This window comes from Sinohyriopsis cumingii, unplaced genomic scaffold (assembly GCF_028554795.1).
Source record: "Sinohyriopsis cumingii isolate HCF-2022 unplaced genomic scaffold, ASM2855479v2 utg001170l, whole genome shotgun sequence".
NCBI classification, from domain to species: domain Eukaryota; kingdom Metazoa; phylum Mollusca; class Bivalvia; order Unionida; family Unionidae; genus Sinohyriopsis; species Sinohyriopsis cumingii.
Window position 1 is genome coordinate 931,792 of NW_028315967.1, and position 23,784 is coordinate 955,575.

Consider the following 23,784-nt stretch of genomic DNA (forward strand, 5'->3'; position numbering starts at 1 on the left):
CCCCGGAAGGAACCACCGACCCATGAGAAACTACTGACAAACTTTCTCACATACCCACATTGGCAGAATCCGAGACTTCAACCCACGCAGACAGAGGTGAGATGGCAGTGATCCGTAACGGAGAGCGCTTTAGAGCACTCGCCACTGGGGGCCCCAAATGTGGTAGATACCGACAGCACAAGTTAGAATGTGGTAGATACCGACAGCATGAGTTAGAATGTGGTAGATACAGATAACACAAGTTAGAATGTGGTAGAAACAGACAGCATGAGTAGAATGTGGTAGATCCAGACAGCATGAGTAGAATGTGACATATCTTTATGCCGCATCAAACTCGTAAGATTTAGAATGTGGTAGATACAGAACGAGTTAGAATGTGGTAGATACTGACAGCGCGATTTAGAATGTGGTAGATACAGACAGCACAAGTTAGAATTTGGTGGATACAGACAGCACGAGTTAGTATGTGGTAGACAGAGACAGCACAAGTTAGATTGTAGTAGACACAGACAGCACAAGTTAGAATGTGGTAGATGCAGACAGCACAAGTTAGAATGTGGTGGGTGCAGACAGCACAAGTTATAATGTGGTAGATACAGACAGCACAAGTTAGAATGTGGTAGATATAGACAGCACAAGTTAGAATGTGGTAGATACAGACAGCACAAGTTAGAATGTGGTGGATGCAGACAGCACGAGTTAGAATGTGGTAGATATAGACAGCACAAGTTAGAATGTGGTAGATACAGACAGCACGAGTTAGAATGTGCTAGATACAGACAGTAAGATTTAGAATGTGGTAGAAAGGGTGAGAGTTGAAATGTGGTAATTAGATGGAAAATGTACTAGTACAACTGAAAATAAAATCCATTTCATACCCGTACCATTTTTCTCATTTAGGTTGAGACCAAGTATTTTTTATTTAAATGACAAAACACAGATCCATTCACAATCACATACATTTTAACTGGATTTGAACAAGCCATCATGTCATTAATAGAGGAGACTGAATGCAGTATAAACAAACTTCTCTGAACTGACTCACCTAGATGACTAACAACAAGTTGTGAAACTATGAACTGGAACCTATGACCAAAGCTGGAAATCATAAAACTCTTGAGCTCAAGCTTTTGTTTAGACCAATCACAAATAATGTTACTTTTGACAGCTTGTTTCCGATTGGTTTATATTGGAAAATCATATGATCTCCCCACCATGGTAACATACAAAATGGCCATGCAGATCAAATTACCTTAGTAAACATCTATTTAAAGAATACCTACTTCAAAATGATATTTTCAATAAACCCCTTTCGTACATTTGTAATGTTCACCACCATATAAGGAAACATGTTCATTAAAAACTAATACTCACGCATCCTTGAGTGTCATTTATAAACATGTTTCACTAAGTCGATTAATTTGTCAAACTCTTCTTGTCTATATCGTGAACATTACATTACTTTTTATTCCCTTCTGTAAAGAGATGAATTTAAACATAATATCTGCCACTAAAAGGACAAAAGGAACTGGAACAATTGTATTAGACGCAAGCATATTTTTGTCATGATCTGTCCCCACGAATATATTTTAAATAGATTTTTAAAAACAAATTTAAAAAAAATAATCGGCCTTTGTATGTTGGTAAATATTTTAAATTTCATTACAACATAATACATAAACTGTTGAGTCAGAATCATTCCATCTTAATGAAATTAAGGTCATTTCTTCTTCCCGTTTCAACAAACTCTTTGGAAAAAAGTTGTCCTTGAGAAAAGAAGCCACTAAGTTTATGATAGGGTCCAACATCATAAATGAACTGACAATATCGAAGTTACCATGCAGATTGTAAAATTAATATGCTGTCAATCTTTGCAAACACACAAACACAAACAAAACTTGTTTTGCAAAATATTGAATTATTCTAAAACAAAATAATATATTCTGTTAAATTCACCCCTCTAATTACACTGCCATTTAAAGTCTATTATGAAGCTGATTTAGAAGCAGTTATAATTTAAATGTCCATACAAGAAAACAACAGTTATAAAGAGTCCATAACCATGCAAGGAGATATAGATAAAATCACAAAATTAGCTGCTCCAATATTACCTGTCCCAGCTCAAAATCGGTGTTAAATAGTTCTGTAATGCCACGTACTAGGAACGAAAATGAAAGTGATTCACCACCATATCTGTATATAAAGCAAAATAGAACACATGAATTAGGCAGCAAATATTCCGACAAGATCATGTACACAAGACGATGGTTTATTATATTCTCATTTTAGCACTTTATCGAATATGGTTGATCATGTGTTTGACTTGGATGCTCAATCCATACTTCTGTATCACACAACCAAACTGGAACTATTCAGGTGTTTTCACTGACGTCTCTGTAATATTAAATCAACTTTTATAAACCCCAATGTGCTCAAATTCCATTTGCAGCATGAACCGAGATATGAAAAAGTATTCAATACCAGTAAATACAAAACCATGTTCAAGTTTTGTTTTCTATGTTGGGAGAATGAACTTGTGTGATGTGGAATAATACTAGTACGTCTCAGCCTGGTGGTCTAGACATATCATTATGCCGCATCAAACTCGTTTTTCCACCTACTCCATTCAAAGCACATATATAGATTTGTGTATTTTTATGCACCTGTAAAATAGAGTGTCAACAGGTTACCGTGAAGATTTGCCACAAATATTTTCATTTAAGGAAAGTCATATCTGATAATATACGTACCATGGTTTAGGTTTAAAGCATGTTCAGTTGTGAGTACAAGAAAATTAGTAATGCCAGATATTTATGTTCACAATGATTTTTCAGAGATAACCGTAGATTATGGGATTCATTCACATTCTTCGAAGATTGAACTTCATAAATAAAGACAGAAGTGTCCGTTTTATAACTGGAAAAGCCAGTGTCAACTATATTCACAATCCCAGTCACTCAAAACATGATAGGTACCTTTCAGGGTTTTAGAGACATTCTTGCACTATACATGAGACTGATGGGTGGTTATGTAGGTAATTATGTGACAATATCAAGGCCGTACCATCACTTGGGTCAATTACTGATTTAATTTTACACTGGAGAAAATGGTTTTACGTATATGATTATATAGCAGGCCTATTAGCACAGAGCTCACATAATGTATACAAGCAACAGTCCCACAGAGGGGCTGACGTTTTACTGGGAGAAAACAATTTCCAGGAATTTAAACTAAGACAATTTCTTCCTTTTAACTACAGAGTGTTGAAACCATCTGTGATATTTTTCAGTAATTACATGATTCTCAAATTAGCTGATGTGGTTTACATACTGTACAGGATATCAGCTTGGCATGATTTTCATTTATGACCAACAAGGTATAATAATTACGCTGGAAATATTGTCTTGACATGACGTTTCATTTCGGATGAGCAATGATAACAAGATTGCAAGATGGATGCCATATTCAAAAGTCAGAATGGGACCATGTATATGTTATACCAACTAGACATCATTTATATGTTATACCAACTTGACATCATGTATATGTTATACCAACTAGACATCATGTATATGTTATACCAGCTAGACATCATGTATATATATAACCGACTAGACATCATGTATATATTATACCAACTAGACATCATTTATATGTTATACCAACTAGACATCATGTATATGTTATAACAACTAGACATCATGTATATGTTATACCAACTAGACATCATGTATATGTTATACCAATTTGACATCAAGTATGTTATACCAACTAGACATCATGTATATGTTATACAAACTAGACATAATTTATATGTTATACCAACTAGACATCATGTATATGTTATACCAACTAGACATCATTTATGTTATACCAACTAGACATCATGTATATGTTATACCAACTAGACATCATGTATATGTTATACCAACTAGACATCATGTATATGTTATACCAACTAGACCCCATAAGAATCTCTAGATAAAGCACAATATCAATATGACCCTCAAGTTGCCACTGTGGAGGACATTCTAATATATGAAAGGCAAGGTTTTCAAGTTGTTACTGTGGCAGTCATTCTAATATAAGAATGGCAAGGTTTTCAAGTTGTCACTGTGGCAGACATTTTAAGCACTTATTTAGATTTGTGTATTTTTTATGCGCCTAGCACTTATGATGGAAAGGCAGGCAACTAATTTGGGATCTCATCAAGATAAAGCTTCAAACGAAGTTTGTTAAAATCCACACATTCGTGGTAAAGCTATTGTGAAAACCAACTTGATGATAGCCACAATGATGTGCAATACTATTGCTGTCTTCTAACTCTGTCAAGTGGAGCTTAAAAGACATTCATTTCAAACTGTAGACATATTTGCTTATAATGCTAGTAATGGTTGTCAGACGAGTAATTTTTGCAAAACTGAATGGCTTTCATAACAGGATGTTTTTCATTCGGTTTGGTTGAATCCTGTTAAGCAGTTTTTAAAAAGTTGTTTAAAGACTTCTACTGCATTTAAAAACAGTGGTTATATGTGATGCCAGATCAATATCATGTGAATAAGGAAGGATTATGTGTGTTATATAAAGTCAAAATTGGTCCAGAAGCTTCTAGAGGAAGCAATGGTTTAAATGTTTTTGGGGGTGTTGGGTTGCAATAGACGGCATATTTGAAGGCAGGTTAGCATAATGTCAAATTCTCTGCATTAGATTCTGAGAAGTTTTTTTTTAGGGTTTCTAGTAACAGTGGCCATATTTGACAGCACATCAGAATCTACTGTACAAACTTTAACGTTCTTCATACCAGCTCTGTCAAATCTGATTCAGTGAATTCTGAAAAGAAGCTTAAACCTTTTTTCTATTTTTAGTAATGGCAGCCATATTTAATTGTGGATCAACATCAACTGAAATTACTTCATACACCTTCATGCTAGGGTGTTCTTCGTCATGTCTGGTTGAAATTGTGTGGTTGTTTTTATTTGTTTGTTTTGTAGAAAAAGATCCTCAAAAACAATAATTTTTGACATATGATGAGTACTGCATCATGCAAGATGGCTGTAGGACCATATCACGCCATAATATCACTTAGTCTAATAGACAGGTGAGCTAAAACTTAAATAGAATTGATGGCATGAATATATATCTGAAGTACGGTACATATTAGTTTTCTATCTTATTCACAATTTTTTTTAAACATAAAGTTTCAAGCAGTTGATATCTAAGTCTGAAGGCATTCATAATAGCTTTTACTGACATGTTGTCACCCTCACCGGATGCTGGGAATTAGTTCTGATTGACACCATAAAATGCAGGGGATACAGCAATATACACTGACTGAATGAAATGTCAATGATTTTTTATACAGGGGTGTTCCATCTCATGATAGAAAACAGTTTTGCACTAAATTTAATTCACATGCAATGTTTCCAATATAGCAATGAACTTGCATAAAGCCCCCTGCATTCAGTTATTGCAAAGCCACCTTCACTGTTATAGCTATAGTCCCTGTCCACTGCATTCAGTTATTGCAAAGCCACCTTCACTGTTATAGCTATAATCCCTGTCCCCTGCATTCAGTTATTGCAAAGCCACCTTCACTGTTATAGCTATAATCCATTTCCCATGCATATGGACAATGGAACGAGTAGTAACATGATAAACATCGCATATTTGTAGACAATGCTGTTTCTCTTCAAAAAGAAGTGAAAACAGTCAAATTGATCAATATTCAAAATTCAGAACACGACATTTGCAATTAAAGTTCAGTAATGCAATTAATGAAATTAACACTCTTACTGATAGCACTAAAGGCTAAATGAAAAGTTGTAAATATGAACAAGCCACATTTTCAGCAACTGATTTTTTAAGATCAGATGTCAGTGGTTTCTTTGATGTATGTCTCAGTATTTCCATAAGTTTTTTTCTATGATGTACTTCTCAGTAGTTTCCTTCACGTGTTTTTTGGTCTTGATGTTAAGACAATCTTTATTATTTCGATGTTGGTCTTCTTATTTTTGATTTAAAGCATAATAGTTGCTTATTCATGTGTTGCCTTCTGGGACTCATGGACTTAAACTTCTTCATTGTAAGAACCATCATCATGTGTTACTTCTGGGACTCATGGTCTTAAAAGTCTTCATTGTAAGAACCATCATCATTGGTTTCCTTGATGGACTTCTTATTCTTGAACAACTTGGTTGTTCCAAACAATTCCTTTGTTCTACATATTCTCTTGAACAATAACTTTCTATTTCTGATTATTCACTGTCCAATATTATCCCTACAACATTTATTTACTTATTGCAGATAATTCCTTGCTCTACACATTCACGTGAAAATTTGTGGTTGTTCCAGACTACTCCATGTTCTTTATGTTCAATAGAATATTTAGATGACTCTTAAAGGCTTTTCCATGTTGCACATCATCGTTAGGACATTACTTTGGCCGTTAGCGGCTTTTCCATGTTCCACATCATCGTTAGCACATTAATTTGACTGTTAGAGGCTTTTCCATGTTCCACATCATCATTAGGACATTAATCTGGCTGTTAGAGGCTATTTCGTGTTCCACATCATCTTTAGGACATTAATTTGGCCCTTAGAGGCTATTCCATGTTCCACATCATCTTTAGGACATTAATTTGGCCCTTAGAGGCTATTCCATGTTCCACATCATCATTAGGACATTAATTTGGCCATTAGAGGCTATTCTGTGTTCCACATCATCTATGATCGTTAGGACATCAATTTGGCCGTTAGAGGCTATTTCCTTTTCCACATTATCTTTATGACATTAATTTAGCTGTTAGAAGCTATCCCTTGTTCCACATCATCATTAGGACATTAATTTGGCTGTTAGAGGATATTTCGTGTTCCACATCTTCGTTAGGACATTAATTAGGCTTTTAGAGGCTATTCCATATTCCACATCATCATTAGGACATTGATTTTGCTGTTAGAGACTATTCTGTGTTCCACATCATATTTATGACATTAATTTGGCTTGTAGAGGCTATTTCGTGTTCCACGTCATCATTAGGACATTAATTTGGCCGTTAGAGGCTATTCCATGTTCCATATCATCGTTAGGACATTAATTTGGCTTTTAGAGGCTATTCCATGTTCCACATCATCATTAGGACATTAATTTTGCTGTTAGAGACTATTCTGTGTTCCACATCATTTATGATCTTCAGGACATTAATTTGGCTCTTAGAGGCTATCCCATGTTCCACATCATCGTTAGGACATTAATTTGGCTTTTAGAGGCTATTCCATGCTCCACATCATCATTAGGACATTAATTTTGCTGTTAGAGACTATTCTGTATTCCACATCATCGTTAGGACATTAATTTGGCTTGTAGAGGCTATTGTGTGTTCCACATCATCTTAAGGACATTAATTTGGCTGTTCCATGTTACATATCAGAATTATGCTATAAATTATAATTTAATTGGTTAAATGTAGTTTAAGTAATACACAGTGCGTCCTTCTCTGGTTCCTTGCTGGTCCCTCTTTGTCTACATTGTCATTTTGAACTAATCAGACGACTGACATGTGATCAAACTATGTGTCAGTTAGGCATCATTCATATAACTGATACACCTGTAGAGATGCATTCCTTTCAGTGCAGATGTTGCATTTAGTTTTTAACATTATTTGCGGAAAGAACCATCCCCTCCCTTCCCTCCACCATGTTGTTTATCTGGGACATTTCTTGCATAGCGTACCATTCCTCCCTATATACCTCGTATCAGCCCCTTGCGGCTCCACATACAGGTATCGGGCACTCTTCACAACCCTACAAACTCCCCCGAGTCTCTCTTCCTGAGGTATTCCTATAGAAACAATCCAGGGGCCATTGCCAAGTTTCATGAATTAACAAGTTTGCTTTTGACTCCCAATTTGTGTCAGTACTTAAATGTACTCAGCTATTATGCCCATATACTTCATACCCGTTTTATATGGTGCATGTATGGAGTATCGGCTGATGTTTGTTATCATAGCAATCATCAGGATCAGACTTATCGAGTTTCGGTTATCAGTGTCCCTATATAACTCGTATCAGCCCCTTGTGGCTCCACATACAGGTATCGGACACTCTTCACAACCCTACAAACTCCCCCAAGTCTCTCTTCCTGAGGTATTCCTATCGAAACATTTCATAGTTCGGCTGATACAGTGTGCTGTGACAGGATTTGCTCCCATTATGCCAAAGATTATTTATATTTACAATAAAGTTTATAATGAACCTATGTATTATGTGTTATTTAAACACATATTTGTTTGAAAACATGCTGGACAATCATTTTATTGTTTTATTTCAATTCATTTGCAAATGCCATCTTTCTTTTCAAAAGGATGAGTAGATGAAACATTTTAAAATATCACATGCTATTCAAGTGAATAATTTTCATATTTCATGAGGATAAGTAGATGAAATATTTTAAAATATCACATACTATTCAAGTGAATAATTTTCATATTTCATAAGAAAAGTGACTTGAAATGTAACATATATATATATATATATATATATATATATATATATATATATATATATATATATATCCACACACACACATTTATGTGTCTTACTTACAAATGAGATATTTATCTTATTTTTTCTCACACATTTTCTCTGCTGAACAAAAGAGTGCCACCACCTGTACCTTATAAAAATACCTGCTGTAATTCAAACTCTCTGTTGAAAGAGGTTGTTATCCCCACTATGAATGCTGGTATGGCAAGATATAGGAAGATAATTAATACACGTAGACATTATGTCAAGTCATGAGGAATCTCGACATAAACACTATTTTTGTCAACATGAAACCTAATGTAAAGTCCTACCTGAAAACTGCAGATTTCAGATTGCTTGAAAACAATATTATTGGCAGAAAATATATCCTTCAATGCTGTAACCAATGAAAACATTGTCTTTATCATATGATGCAAAAATACACATTTCGCTGCAACCTAAAATATCAGTCAACACTGTTTAATACTGAGTGCACATAATAATACAGGGAAACATGGCACACCTTATACAGGTAAACATGGCACACCTTATAGTAACCCAATATTCAACTATATGCATGTCCTACTACATTATTCTTGGATTCTCTGTGAAACCTACATGAGCATTTAATCAATTAAACACACTGGGAATTTGATAAATGTGACAAACTAACTTCTTCTCAGGCGGAAGTCCGGTTGATGTGTAAATTATCACATTTTAGCCTCTGAGGTTTCAAACAAGCTCTTTTTGTTGTCAAACTTACAGTATCTGTCCATAACGACTGAATGAAGCATTTGAAGTTTCGAAAATAGTTCTCAAGTTCTAAATCAACAACACAAGATGTAGTAAGTAAGGATATAATGTACTTACTTTTCTAGTAATGACTGGAAGCGTTCCCTTAAAAAGTCCCATGCTAAAGCACGCCCTACTGAATTAATTGATATCCAAAGAATTACAGACAATGAATCTTGCAGCCTGATATCACCATTATCCATGAATGCCATTTCTAAATATCTGCAAAAATTAAAAATGTAGAATTGATGCAGATTTGCATAATAATGAAAATATTAGAAATAAATAGAAATAGAGTTCATGACTAAAATTTGAAATAGATGCAAATGTTTCTTTTGACTGACGAAGAACATTACTGTAGGACATGTCTTTGACATTTAATTATTATTATTCTTCATGATTCGGAAATTATGAGACACACAAAGCTATGATACGGGATAAATGGGTAAGAAATATACCACATTATTCAGAGTTTATGTAGTATAACACCTTGGACATAACAAAAAACACAACATATATCGTCACTGCAGTATGCCAAAGCAAATCCATGACCTTTGCCTTCAGGCCACAGTCCAGTTTGTAATAAGTGAAGAAAACAAATCAATATACAAAATATTATTGTATAATCAGACTTCTCATGATAAATAATATTTATCATTGTTACAAAAACGGCATGGTAGATACACGTGTATCAAATTCATTGTTACAAAAACGGCATGGTAGATACATGTGTATCAAATTCATTGTTACAAAAACGGCATGGTAGATACATGTGTATCAAATTCATTGTTACAAAAACGGCATGGTAGATACATGTGTATCAAATTCATTGTTACAAAAACGGCATGGTAGATACATGTGTATCAAATTCATTGTTACAAAACCGGCATGGTAGATACATGTATATCAAACTCATTGTTGCAAAAACGGCATGGTAGATACATGTGTATCAAATTCATTGTTACAAAAATGGCGTGGTAGATAAATGTGTATCAAATTCATTTTCAAAGTCATCATATCTACAATGATAAATGCTGAGCAAATTCACATACAGTCAAACCTGTCCTAACGGTCACCTCTACTAAGCTGTCCCCTGTTCAAAATGGCCATTCTCATATTCCACTGCCAAATTCATTATCAATGTCCTTATGTAACATTCCCTAACCTTTTACAGTGTTTCCTAACCAAACAATCGTTTCTCCCTGCCTTAAGTGGTCACTAGATTATATCTACATATACTGTTCAGTCTCTGCAATGTGATTTTCCACTTCATGGCAAAGTAATTTTTTTAGATAAAGGAATATCATGTGAATAAATGTGCAGACATTTCTATTCTCACTAGTACTCCTATCTAGTCATGTTGACGGTGTAACTCAAAGGAGTCAATATGACAAAGTTGACAGAGAGGCAACTTTTATCAGCAACATAGAGGGTGAAAGCAATTTGCTAGCTGCATTGTGGGAAAACTAGTCATGTTATCACAGCAGATATGGAAGTCACATTTTGTTTTAGTGTGACTAGAATAGTGAAGTACCTTCACCTATTTGCCTGTGAATACTGCGACTCACGGTACTAATTCAGTTTCCATATTAAACCTATGCAAACACCATGATATTAAAAGTTCAATAACTTTAAATTTCTGAGCACTCATGATCAAACCTATATTTATCAATATAGATGAAACTTGAATGACAGCTTCTGTGTAGAGAAAAGGAGATGAGCCACGGCATTTTCTGGATCCACGTGTCTATGAAACACGTGCTTCCAATCCCGCACCAAAGAGTCAGGTGCTAATTTCAGCCATGAGTGTTCCAAAATCAAGTCTGTTAAAGGACTGAAATTCCATCAATAAAACAATGTCTCTAAACAAATTTAATGTACAACTATGATAAGCTCTCAAAAGATTCTTTTTCCTAAAACATAATTTACATTATCAACCAATCCTGGTCAGCCAACCAAATATATACCCTATCTTATCTTCCCCCATTTCCAGGCTGGTTCCCATTTTTTTCAATACAATTAGTCTTGAATTATTCCAGTAATAGTACTGCCATTATATGAAGCATTAAATCATTCATCAAAACGGTAATCATTCAAAACAATGAAAAACTTAAGGTAATTTAATAGCTGAGCTTTTCATATTTTATCCTAGGTATACGACTTCCTTCAAAAGCATTTTATGACTGAGAAATAAAATGAAATGAAATTGTGAACACACAAAACATATTTTTCAGCTTTGTTTTAAATATCTTTCAGTGCGCATGAATGTATGAACTAGTAGTGGCAAAATTTTACGAACCATGTGAAAAGAAGGTTTTAAAAGAAAAGAAGAAATACCAGATTGCTCGTTGGTTGTCAGCAACCATCTATATGGAATGTGTACAGAATTGATTTTGATGTATACAGCTGATGTAAGCTGTTCCATTAATGATAGGATATGGCAATAGCATGTGTGTAGAAATTGGAGATAGACTTCCAAATTCAAGAGAATGATCCATTCCTAGTAAACAGAAGAGTATAATCCAAAACCCAGTCCAAGACGAGATGCATGGCTGATAGCTTCATGACACATACCACATATTCCACCACTCACAGCATGGCCTCTGTGTCATTTCAGACCTTCTGTATGGCCTGGATGTTAAACGAAAAGAGAAAGCACACAGAAGGAATGTTTGCACTCCAGAATGCTCTAAAAGTCCCTTACCGGCTTAAAATCCACGTTTGTCTGCTGCAAGACATAGCAGAGAGAAGTCTAGATTGCTCGGCTGCTAGATTCTCTATTTTGTATTGGCTGTAAGCAAATTCCCATTCCTCTTGGCCACCCTCTTCAATAGCAGTGCAGTAAACAGTTGATTTGAGTTCTGGATCAATTCTAAAGTAGAAAAGACAGCCATGATGAAAAGTATTAAAAACATCAGCAAAGTATTTAGCTAAACTTAAAATTTTTTACCAGTTAAATCAATGATAAAACTGCACGGATTCAAGATCTCTCAGATTATATATATATCCACTGACATACAATGACACACCTAAAGATGTAGAGGCTGTTAAACTCACTTATGATTACATTCCACAACCTCTGTATGAAGTTTCCTATAATGTACATGACATACACATGGTTTATAACGGAGAAAAATCTCTATATATCGGATTGGAAGACGTTTTTGTGAAGACCGTATTACACTCAAGTATTATACCCATAGTAACGCTATATTTAGGACAGAAAAACCAACGTCAACGTTTGAAAATCTGGAGAAACATGATCAGTATCACTACAGATGCTCTAAGTTTCATGTTTTCAATGGTGGGAAATTATCTTTGAGTTCTTTTTGAAATTAAATATATTTTCCAACTATTTCTGATTTCATCAGTTTGAGGAAAATATGAAAACCAGGATAGCTAAAATCAAACCCGTAATTAGTATGATTTTCTGATGTTCAAAACAACTGATAATGGTAAAAATGCAAACAATTAATTTATTATCCAATCAACATATCAATATGCTGGATATTAAAAGTGATCACTTTAAGTAGAATACATAGTCTGCTTTAAACAATAACTGCAACCAATTGCTGGTCTGTGCACCGACTATAGCATTTGTAACACATGGGAATGACTATCACTTTGCAGTGTGCATTTTAAAACAGACTATTGCATTTGTAACCCATTGGAATGACTTTTCGTCATCTGGTAGTGCGCATTTTCAAACAGACTGTTGCATTTGTAACCAGTCGAAATGGGTTTCCTTCACCTGTCAGTGCGCATTTCCAAAAAGACTACAGCATATGTAACCTATGGGAATGACTTTCCGTCATCTTGCACTGTTCATTTTTAAACAGACTATTGCATTTGTAACGCATGGGAATGACATTCCGTCACCTGGCAGTGTGCATTTTCAAACAGACTGTTGCATTTGTAACCCATGGGAATGACTTTCCGTCACCTTGCAGTGTTCATTTTCCAAGAGACTATAGCATTTGTAACCCATGGGGATGAGTTTCTGTCACCTAGCAGTTTCCATTTTCAAATGGATTATTGTATTTGTAACCCATGGGAATGACTTTCCGTCACCTTGCATTGTTCATTTTCACAAAGACTATAACATTTGTAACCCATGGAAATAACATCCCATCACCTAGCAGTGTGCATTTCAAACAGATTATTGCATTTTTGTAACCCATGGGAATGACTGTATGTCACCAGGCAGTGCGCAATTTCAAACAGACTATAGCATTTGTAAGCAATGCAATCACTGTCAGCTGCCAGTGCACGTTTACAAACAGACTATAGCATTTGTAACCCATGGGAATGACTGTATGTCACCAGGCAGTGTGCAATTTCAAACAGACTATAGCATTTGTAAGCAATGCAATCACTGTCAGCTGCCAGTGCACATTTTCAAACAGACTGTGGCATTTGTAACCCATGTGAATGACTGCATGTCACCAGGCAGTGTGCAATTTCAAACAGACTATAGCATTTGTAAGCCATGCAATCACTGTCAGCTGCCAGTGTACATTTTCAAAGAGACTATAGCATTTTTAACCCATGGGAATTATTGTCTGTCATCTGGTAGTCAGGGCCGGCCTTTGGTCACTTAGACCAATTTGGCACAATCGGTCCCCACGTTAACATGGGCCCCGTGCATTTGTAATTTGTAAAAATATATATAAAGAGTGAAAGTAATTTTAAAGTGATGGGATACAAATTTTAAGTTCAATATGATACAAAACTTGTTTAACAGTTTATTTCCATCTGCCATGCTCACAGGGGCATCATGCACAAATCCAGGGGACCCCGCCAAAATGATCCAAATCAGGCCCCATGTTTTCTAAGACTATTACTGCTGGGAGTGCACATTTTCAAACAGGCTATACAATTTGTAACCCATGGAAATGAATGTCTGTCACCTGACAGTGTGTATTTTCAGACTATTGCATTCATAACCCTTTGGAATTGCTGTAACTTGGCAGTGCATATTTTCAAACAGACTATAGCTTTTGTAAGGAATTGGAATTGCTGTCACTTGGAGTGCACATTTTCAAACAGACTATAGCTTTTTAAGGCATGGGAATTGCTGTCATTTGGTAGTGCACATTTTCAAACAGACTATAGCTTTTGTAAGGCATGGTAAATGCTGTCACTTGGCAGTGCATATTTTCAAACAGACTATAACTTTTGTAAGGCATGGGAAATGCTGTCACCTATTTTCAAACAGACTATAGCTTTTATAAGGCATGGAATAAGGTGCTATCATGATCATGTTAGACAGTGCTTGTTCACAGTAAATCGCCATTCACTATAAAATAAGAGTAAAATTTAATAAAGACCTGAGGAAAAATTATTTCCACATTAATTTTGTTTTGCTTTTGTTAATTTTATTGGCATTTTAAAGACATTATTGGCTATATCGTTGAAGGAAATAGGAGCTAAGCGTCTTTCCCCAGGGATGCACAGAGAAGGACTTAACTATTACATGTTCAAAACAAAATTTTGAAGTGTTGAAATTACAAAATAAGTGCTTGATCTAGTGGCAGTTGCTTAACTACTTATATTTATTTGTAATTACCAGGTAGTCTATGTCCTCTTATCAGAAGTAATTGCAATGTACAGTATCTGCTGTGCTTATTGCGAGTCATGTGGTCAAAATACATTGTGTAACGACCATGATGGACACATAAGCCTAAACTTTAATTTCAACAGACACACGTCTTTGGATGTTTTTATGGTACCATTAAAAGAAGGAGCATACAAATGTGATGCACATGATTACACCAAAATGGTAAATATTCCATTACGTATTGTTTTTGGTTGTCATCCACAACTTGAAGGATTCTTTTGCTGCCTCCCTGCAGTCCTTGTTTCCATAGGAACATGCTTGACCAACGATCAGGGATCGGTAGTAGCTAAAAAGAAAGAATCTTATATTATACTTTATTGCTGTGCATGGAACTAAGTTACAAAATTCTTTATTTGAATCCAGTTTTGATTTTCGGAATCACTTGATGGTACCCAGTAATAAAATTTGAATTTCTCTTTCGAATAAAAGAGCTACGGTTAGTCTCACCTGCGGTGCTGTGCTATTTTTACTTATGTGTGCACAAATGTTGATTTATTTTAGTACAGAAAAATGAACTTTTTGGTGGATTTATTATGATAAGCAGAATAGATCAAAATTAAATACCCTCCCATGATGCGATTTTGTATGCAGCGAAGTTTGAGGATTTTTAATTCCCAGAGACATTTATAACAGTGAATTCTGGTGCATGTTATTTTATCAAGACAGCAACCCATTCAACCACCGATGCTTGACCGGAAAGTTGTGACAGAATAATGAGATGAACCAAAGGAAAATAAAAATAAACAGAAAGAGACAAATTTGTATAGTGAATGGCATCTTAGTTTGGGACAGATGCAACAGCAAATATGGCATATAACTGACATTCTATAACTAGCTTGTAATGTTCCCTAACATAAAGACAAAAAGGGGACTTACACAGCATGACTAAACATATTTAGCAACAAAATATAAGTTCCTTTGTCCTCAGATACTAAGAGCAATTTGTATTTTGACAAACATTCATCAAGAAATTGGTCAAAATGAAACGAAAATACCAACAAACATTGTTTGCAAGCTATTTGTTTATCTTGAAATTCATACCCATGCTTGCATTTGTTTTGTCTACCAGGTAAGTATTTTTTATCAAGATCTGGAGCTGGTTGAGATAGGTAGATTATAATGGGCCCATTTACTACATCTTTCTTGAGAGGCCAAAGGACCCCAGTTATTACAACTTACTTGATGGAGTTTAAACAGATAAACTTGTTTTGGGAAATTAAGTTAGGAGAATCGGTGTTCAAAAGTTACAACTTCTCTACATGTTGATGTAAAACTGGAAATCTTGCTCAGTCAAGGTTTCATTAATATACAGATGCATGAAACATTTGGTTGAAATCTAATATTTCTTAGCAAAATTATGCCATGGAAGTGACAGGAGAGGAGACAGTTCCTTAGTAAACTTTTGTCATGGAAGTGACAGTTAGGAGAGGAGACAGTTCCTTAGTAAACTTGTGCCATGAAAATGATAGTTAGGAGAGGAGACGGTTCCTTAGTAAAATTATGCCATGAAAATGACAGGAGAGGAGACAGTTCCTTAGTAAAATTATGCCATGGAAGTGACAGTTAGAAGAGGAGACAGTTCCTTAGTAAAATTATGCCATGGAAGTGACAGTTAGGATAGGAGACAGTTCTTTAGTAAACTTTTGTCATGGAAGTGACAGGAGAGGAGACAGTTCCTTAGCAAAATTATGCCATGAAAGTGATAGGAGAGGAGACAGTTCCTTAGTAAAATTATGCCATGGAAGTGACAGTTAGGAAAGGAGACAGTTCCTTAGCAAACTTATGCCATGGAAGTGACAGTCAGAAGAGGAGACAGTTCCTTAGTTAAATTATGCTGTGGAAGTGACAGTTAGGAGAGGAGACAGTTCCTTAGTTCAATTATGCCATGGAAGTGACAGTTAGGAGAGGAGACAGTTCCTTAGTTAAATTATGCCATGGAAGTGACAGTTAGGAGAGGAGGCAATAGAGAGCCATAGCTCTTCTTCACTCATCCATGACCTCATCAACGTAAAGCTGAATGCCAGATATGGTTAAAATACTAAAATCCTTGGTAAAGTTAAACTACAGGAACCAAAGTCTGGGGGATAGAGAATCACGGGGTATAACTTTGTAAATGATGCTGTAGGATGCTTAAAATCCAAGTTGTTCAAGGCAACCCAGATTCGGTTTAAGTGTACAATCTTCAGGAATGTAAGGTACCAACCACCAAAATTCAAATTTCAGTTGTGGGGAGCTGAGGTATGAGATTTTGTTTGCAATGCCAGATCTTCAAATGGCTTGCAAAAGATGTTGCTCTGATTGGAAGAACACATTTTTTGTTGTTTTATCGATTATATTAGCTGAAAAAATAAATTATGTTGATGTATAAGAAGTAAAATCATCTGGTTCGAATGAAAATCCCTGACCCCCACAAGTAGCATGAAAATCAAATGGCTGGTCTCAAATGCTGCCAAAACAAGGTCAGGTGGACAAGCCATCTGGGGTATATCTCCAATAAATGATGAAAAATGGATTAGATAAGGCTAAACCCAAATAGGCACATGTAGGTCTTTGATGCAATGTTCATGGCAATATGTCTTAGAATATGTTATACGGTAGGCCAGTGACAGGCAACGTCCACCTTGAGGTCAGGGAGTTAATTGTGAAGGGTTATAATATATAACTGATGAGAATGAACCCATAAAAGGTATAGCTAGGACTACAAGACAAAAAATGAACAGACCAAACTGCAATAAAAAAATGTGTTAAATAGTTTCTGAGACCTATTCTGGTTACAAGGATATACTGCATTTGAAATTTAAAATTAATCGAAAAAGAGCAATCATTCCATCAAAATTCACCTGAAAAGATGACACCTTAAAAAGGCAGATTTATTTGTCATAGGTTATTTACCAACAACATGGAATCAGATGAAGTGTAAAGATTCCAGAGTTATTGTGGTGACAGGAAGTGTGAACGAATTGCCGATGGAGAGATGGAAAATGAAACATTCAAAGGTCTTATCTACAAAAAATCAAGCAATAGGCAAATCACCTACCAAATGGCGTCCAGCATTGTGTAAGGGTTGCAGAGCTACAGTGGTTGCAAGAAGCACGAATGGATGAAGAGACAAAAGGCCAGAAAGGTGACCCAAAGAAACAATATGTATTTAGCATTTAAGTTTTAGAATGGGAGGCTGTCAAGTAGCATGCAAAATATATTCTTGTCCCGAGTTATAGAAAAACTACCTATTATATGAATTATATTATTCGTACTAAATAAGATGTCTTGAGACAATAGAAGGAAGGAAAATAAAAACTCGTCTCCTAAGGAAATTTCCAGCCGACTAAAAACCACTCCAAGTCATAGTCAATTTCTTATAAATTATATTCTTGGTAACTTTTATTATCTGGAAGTAAACATTTATTTTTACAGTGCTTTAAAAGAAAATACCAGCATACGGTACCACCCAGCCCCGAAAATTAAAAGGTGGTCTGATAAAGAGATGACTCGAAAAAACGTTTGAAAAGGCAAGAAACAAGTGTGCTAAATATCACACTAACTTCTTTACTTTTATCCAGTCAAAGGTGGCATTGCAATGTTAAGTTTTTTGTGACTGGTTGACACAAAATCGTGAGCTCAAACTCAGGCTCCGAGTTTGGTAATATCTAGGATCATACAAGCTTGAATGTGAACTTGACATTTTTGTTGACCAATCAAAAAGCAATCTACTTTTAAAAGTCAACTTTCATTGGTAGAAAATTAAAACATAATCTCAAATCAGCTCAAACTTGAATAGTCTCTGGACAAGGCAACTTTAGGGCAACTATAAAACCATTATACAGTCAAAATTACCATCCCACATTCTCCACACCAAGGAATAATTAGGAAGTCAACAAAATTGTCTTAAATTATTTTCTCACCTTTGCAAAATTTTCTTCTTTTTCTTTGGTGTGGAGGACAATAACATTTAGTTGCAAATATCTCATTTAATAGCATATAGAATTAGAAATATAACCAGTCAATACTTACGATTCAAGATGAGTAGCGCCTGTGTTGTTAAGACCGGTTCTATTATAAGGCTCCCGTAGCCTTTTTAACATGAATTTCTACAGAAGAAAATATATAATATTATTTTTTACAACAGGAGTACTCAAAGTGAAAACAGGAGTATCAATGTGACAAGATGAGTACTTGAAGCGACAATGGGAGTACTTGAAGTGACAACAGGAGTACTCAAAGTGACAACAGGAGTACTTAAAGTGACAACACTAGCAGTCAAAGTAATAACATGACACTTGAAGTGACAACATGAGCACTCAAAGTAACAACATGAGTGCTCAAAGTGACAATATGGGTACTCAAAGTGACAACATGAGTACTCGAAGTGACAACAGAGTAGTTGAAGTAACAGCATGAATACTCGAGGTGACTACATGAGATGAAAAAATCTCAGACTAGATGATGCCAAACAATGTGCATAATGTATATAATGAAGTATGTATTTTATTATTGATATGCATGTATATATGCTTTAAATATATGTTTATGTGCATGTGTATGTGTGCATGTGCTATTAGGTGAAGAAAATTGTTTTAAAAAGAATCAGCAGTAATGTGAAATTAAAATATGAGTAATATAGAATATACACATTGTATGACCAAACTGATTTCAGAAATCATGTTACAGTATATAATTTTGATAATAATTTTGTGTTTTAAATATAATGACATATTAAATAACCTTTTGAGAGTAGTTAATAATTCTTTAAAATTTCTGAATTCTTCAAAACTTCTTTCACAACCAAACTTACACTGAAATTGCCATAGAGGGAATGTCGTTTCAGCATTTTATTAATAAAATTAAGCTCAGAAACTGCAGCACTCCATGGTATATATTCCTCTTCTTTGTTCAGATATCCTAGCGTCATCAAGGCTACAGACATATCTAATTCTCCTGACCTAGGAAATGAAAAAGAACAAAGTTTTAAATAACACCATCACAATTTTTCGAGTTTTTATTTTATTTTCTTGTGCATTTTGAATTTTAATAATGTAGTCCATGCATAAGTAGGAATAATACAGTGTGATAAGACTCTTTTGAAAGGTCTGACATCATTTCAAGGAAACCAAGATAAGACTGCTTATTAGTTTAAACGATCTGGCAGCCATACTGGATGTAAGATCAGCACCAAATGATCTGGCAGCCATACTGGATGTAAGATCAGCACCAAATGATCTGGCAGCCATACTGGATGTAAGATCAGCACCAAATGATCTGGCAGCCATACTGGATGTAAGATCAGCACCAAATGATCTGGCAGCCATACTGGATGTAAGATCAGCACCAAATGATCTGGCAGCCATACTGGATGTAAGATCAGCACCAAATGATCTGGCAGCCATACTGGATGTTAGATCAGCACCAAATGATCTGGCAGCCATACTGGATGTAAGATCAGCACCATATGATCTGGCAGCCATACTGGATGTTAGATCAGCACCAAATGATCTGGCAGCCATACTGGATGTTAGATCAGCACCATGTTCTATTAGAACCAACAAAAAAGTCTTTTGTTGAAAATCCCTTAGAATGAAAATTTGGTGGCGATCCTCACAGTAATTGATGAGTAGAGATTAAAAACTTGTGATAACTGATGGACGGACAAAAGGTCATCATATAATTTCTTTTGCTCTTTGACTTGTAGCAGTCATAAAACTACATTTTTTTTTCTCTTTATCGGGTATACGATTAAGTTCTATAGTAAAAGACTATGATTTTGTATAAGGACAATAATTACTGTAAATTATTCCAACCTGATAATTATGGAATGAAATAACAGAATCTAATAAAAATATCAGGAATTAAGGAGAAAAGCTAAAAGAGACTTACTTAGCTAAATTCCAGGCATCATTTATAATCTGGGCTCGATTGATTGTGTGGATGACCTGAAATTTACAATATATAACTGCTACATTATTGTCAAAGGAACTATTTCATAATTGTTTGATAGAATGTAACCATTGTCAATTAAACATATTTATAGATTTTCTTCAGCCGAACATTTTTAAATATATAGTAAGTAAGGAAATTTAAATATTCAACTTTTCCTCCTTTCTTTCATTTATTCAATCAACAATTGACGAATCAATCAATTTATTTATTCCTTTCTTCAGTCATTCATTCATACTTTTATGCTCTTAACCACTGACGTGTTTATTAATATCCTACACACATCTAAAACAAAGATTAAAACTAATTCTATAAGCAATATCTAAAGGGTGTAGAAAGAGTTTATTACAAATGAATGATTAATCACTGGGTAAAATGTTGTTGGGACATAGGGGTCACATATAAAAAGAATACATAAAATAAAGGGTTATATATATAAAATAAATTGTGTAGGGATGAAAACTCTTGCATTCATATTCCAGCCTGCCACAATGATGTGTTTTATTCATGGACTGAGATCGAGAAACAAAATGTCCGATTTTTATGGAGTATTTGAATTTTACCGTGGCATTGATAATTGTGTGGATTTTCACGTATTTGAAACAAATATTGATCTCATCTGCATTTTCTGTCGCTGAAAATAATAATGTCAAAGCTTGAAACTATTCATAACCGTGTACCAGCATAAAGTGGTAATGCGAGAGAGGTTGGGGGTTGGGAGTAGCAATTGCCCTGACACAACTGGGTGAAAAGAATTTCGATGAATTCAAAATTTGACTGTTTCTTCCTTTTAACTGCTGAGTGTTGAAACCATATATGAGATTCTTCAGCAATGACAAGATCTTCAAATCCGATGGTCTGGTCCACATATTGGATGTCAGCTTTTCATTTCAGACATGTATACATCATTAGAAATTTTGTAGTGAAAACCTGTCATAACATCATCCATTTAGGGAAAATAATCACAAGTTTTGTGGCAGCCATATTGGATGTATGACTGATACTGATTTCATTTAGAAGAACTAAGACATGTAATGATGAAAACCACATAGCTGTCCATTTCGGAGAAGTAGACATAGCAACGTTTTTTAGATGGCCACCATAGTCATCATACTGAGGGCTATTCAATTTCATTAAAGATTAAATCAATCCATAAGAACTCTTGAGATGAAAAGTCAATGTCAGAAAGACTTTCCATTAAGATGAGTTGGGAAAAGATTTTTAGTTTGGTCACATATCGGACATAAAATCAACACCATTTACCTTAGGATCAACAAAACATTTTAAGAAATCTTTTAGTGAAAACCCTATGCTGATTAGACCATTCATTCAGGAAATCAGTGATAACAAGATTTTCGAGCTTGCCGCTTGGGCAGTCATATTCGACACTAGATTCTTACCATTTCGTCAATGACTAGCTAGATATCATACGACATCTGGTGAAAACCCGTGGCATCCTTACTGGACCTCACATCGGCACCATTTTTATTTAGGTCCAACTAGTCACCATAAGAAGTCTTTTTGCGAACACCCCATGTAAGTATGGCTTCCATTCCAGAGGATCAGCGATAATATTTTCAAGCTGGCTGCTGTGGTGGCCATATATGATGTAGATCAGTACCATTTGTATTAAGCACCAGCTTGACATCATATGAAGATGTTTTAGACAAACACCTTTGTACTTAGCACCAGCTAGACATCATAGGAAGATTATGTAGTCAAACACCATTTGTATTAAGCACCAGCTTGACATCATATGAAGATTTTAGTCAAACACCATGCTGATATGGCCATCCGCATACAAGGAGTAACAAATAATTTTCTTTCAAGATTGCCACTATGGCCGCTTTATTGGATATCAGTTCGGACTCATTTTCATTTGTAACCAGCTAAATTATATATAAAAACTGATGTTGATATGACGATCAATTTAGAATTAGCAACAATATAATGATTTCCAAGATGGTCACGGTACTGGCCATATTGGGTGTCTGAGCAGCAGCATTTTCATTTAGGACTCTCATCAATAAAGCTAAAAAGATGAAGACTACAAAAAAGCAATTTGTATTTACCGTGTGATCAGTATTTAACTGTTGGATCAAGGCATTCCAATTATTAAGGTCATAGTTGACCCTGTAGTAACCGTACTGCATCACATTTCCTATGATCCACTGTGGTGAGGCTGTGTTATTGTCAGGAATTGGGACATTTACATTCATCAATGTCACTGTAGGGGAAATTAAAATACACAGTAAATTCTAAAAATAAAAGATAAAATTCATTATGTCATTCATTGTCTGTCTGTCTGTCTGAATCTCTGTTTCTTTCCATACACCTATGCATTTGCCTGTGTTTATGTCTGTTTCTCTGTAGGTCCCTTTGTCTCTGTATGAGTGTATACTAATGTTTATGCATGCAAGTATGTACATATATATGTATGAATGTATGTATGGATGGATGGATTGTTATGTATATTTAATTTGTATCATTTGTTGGCTTTCCTCATTGATTATATGATATGTACGTCTGGAGTTTGTCCTTGACCTTTGTCTAAAATCAAGTTAATGATGTATATATTAACAACAAAATACATATCTAAATGTTCCCCTATGATTGTGGATTCAACATTGAGATCATTATTAATGGTAAACATGTTTACTCTGATCTGAGTTAAAGATACAGTCTTGATTCGGACCTTAGAAACTCCTAGAATGGAAATGTCCATTAAGCTGACCGAGTAATTCCAGAAAATGGTAATTCTGATCTAGGTCAAGAAGAGGGGTATGTTTACATTGATATTATTCATTCTTGCCTTAACATCTGAAGTAGAATCATTCTTACTGATGTGTTCAGTTTTTTATTTGGGTGGATTTATTTTTTCAAATTATTATTCTCTGGAATTACAAAATGCATAATAATAA

At 35.0% G+C, this 23,784-nt stretch overlaps 1 protein-coding gene across 1 annotated transcript in view; it reads right to left on the minus strand.

Moving 5' to 3' along the window:
* Positions 1–9,386: 9,386 nt before the first annotated feature.
* Positions 9,387–23,784, minus strand: part of LOC149772817 (aminopeptidase Ey-like) — a 51,085-nt gene continuing 36,687 nt past the window's right edge. Inside the window, exons 14-20 of the mRNA XM_089947257.1 lie at positions 22,936–23,090; positions 20,804–20,859; positions 19,725–19,872; positions 18,944–19,020; positions 15,111–15,218; positions 12,017–12,184; positions 9,387–9,534 (exon numbers count right to left, since the gene is read on the minus strand). Of these exons, the coding sequence (XP_089803383.1) occupies positions 9,387–9,534; positions 12,017–12,184; positions 15,111–15,218; positions 18,944–19,020; positions 19,725–19,872; positions 20,804–20,859; positions 22,936–23,090 (860 nt within the window). The remainder of the gene's footprint in view (positions 9,535–12,016; positions 12,185–15,110; positions 15,219–18,943; positions 19,021–19,724; positions 19,873–20,803; positions 20,860–22,935; positions 23,091–23,784) is intronic.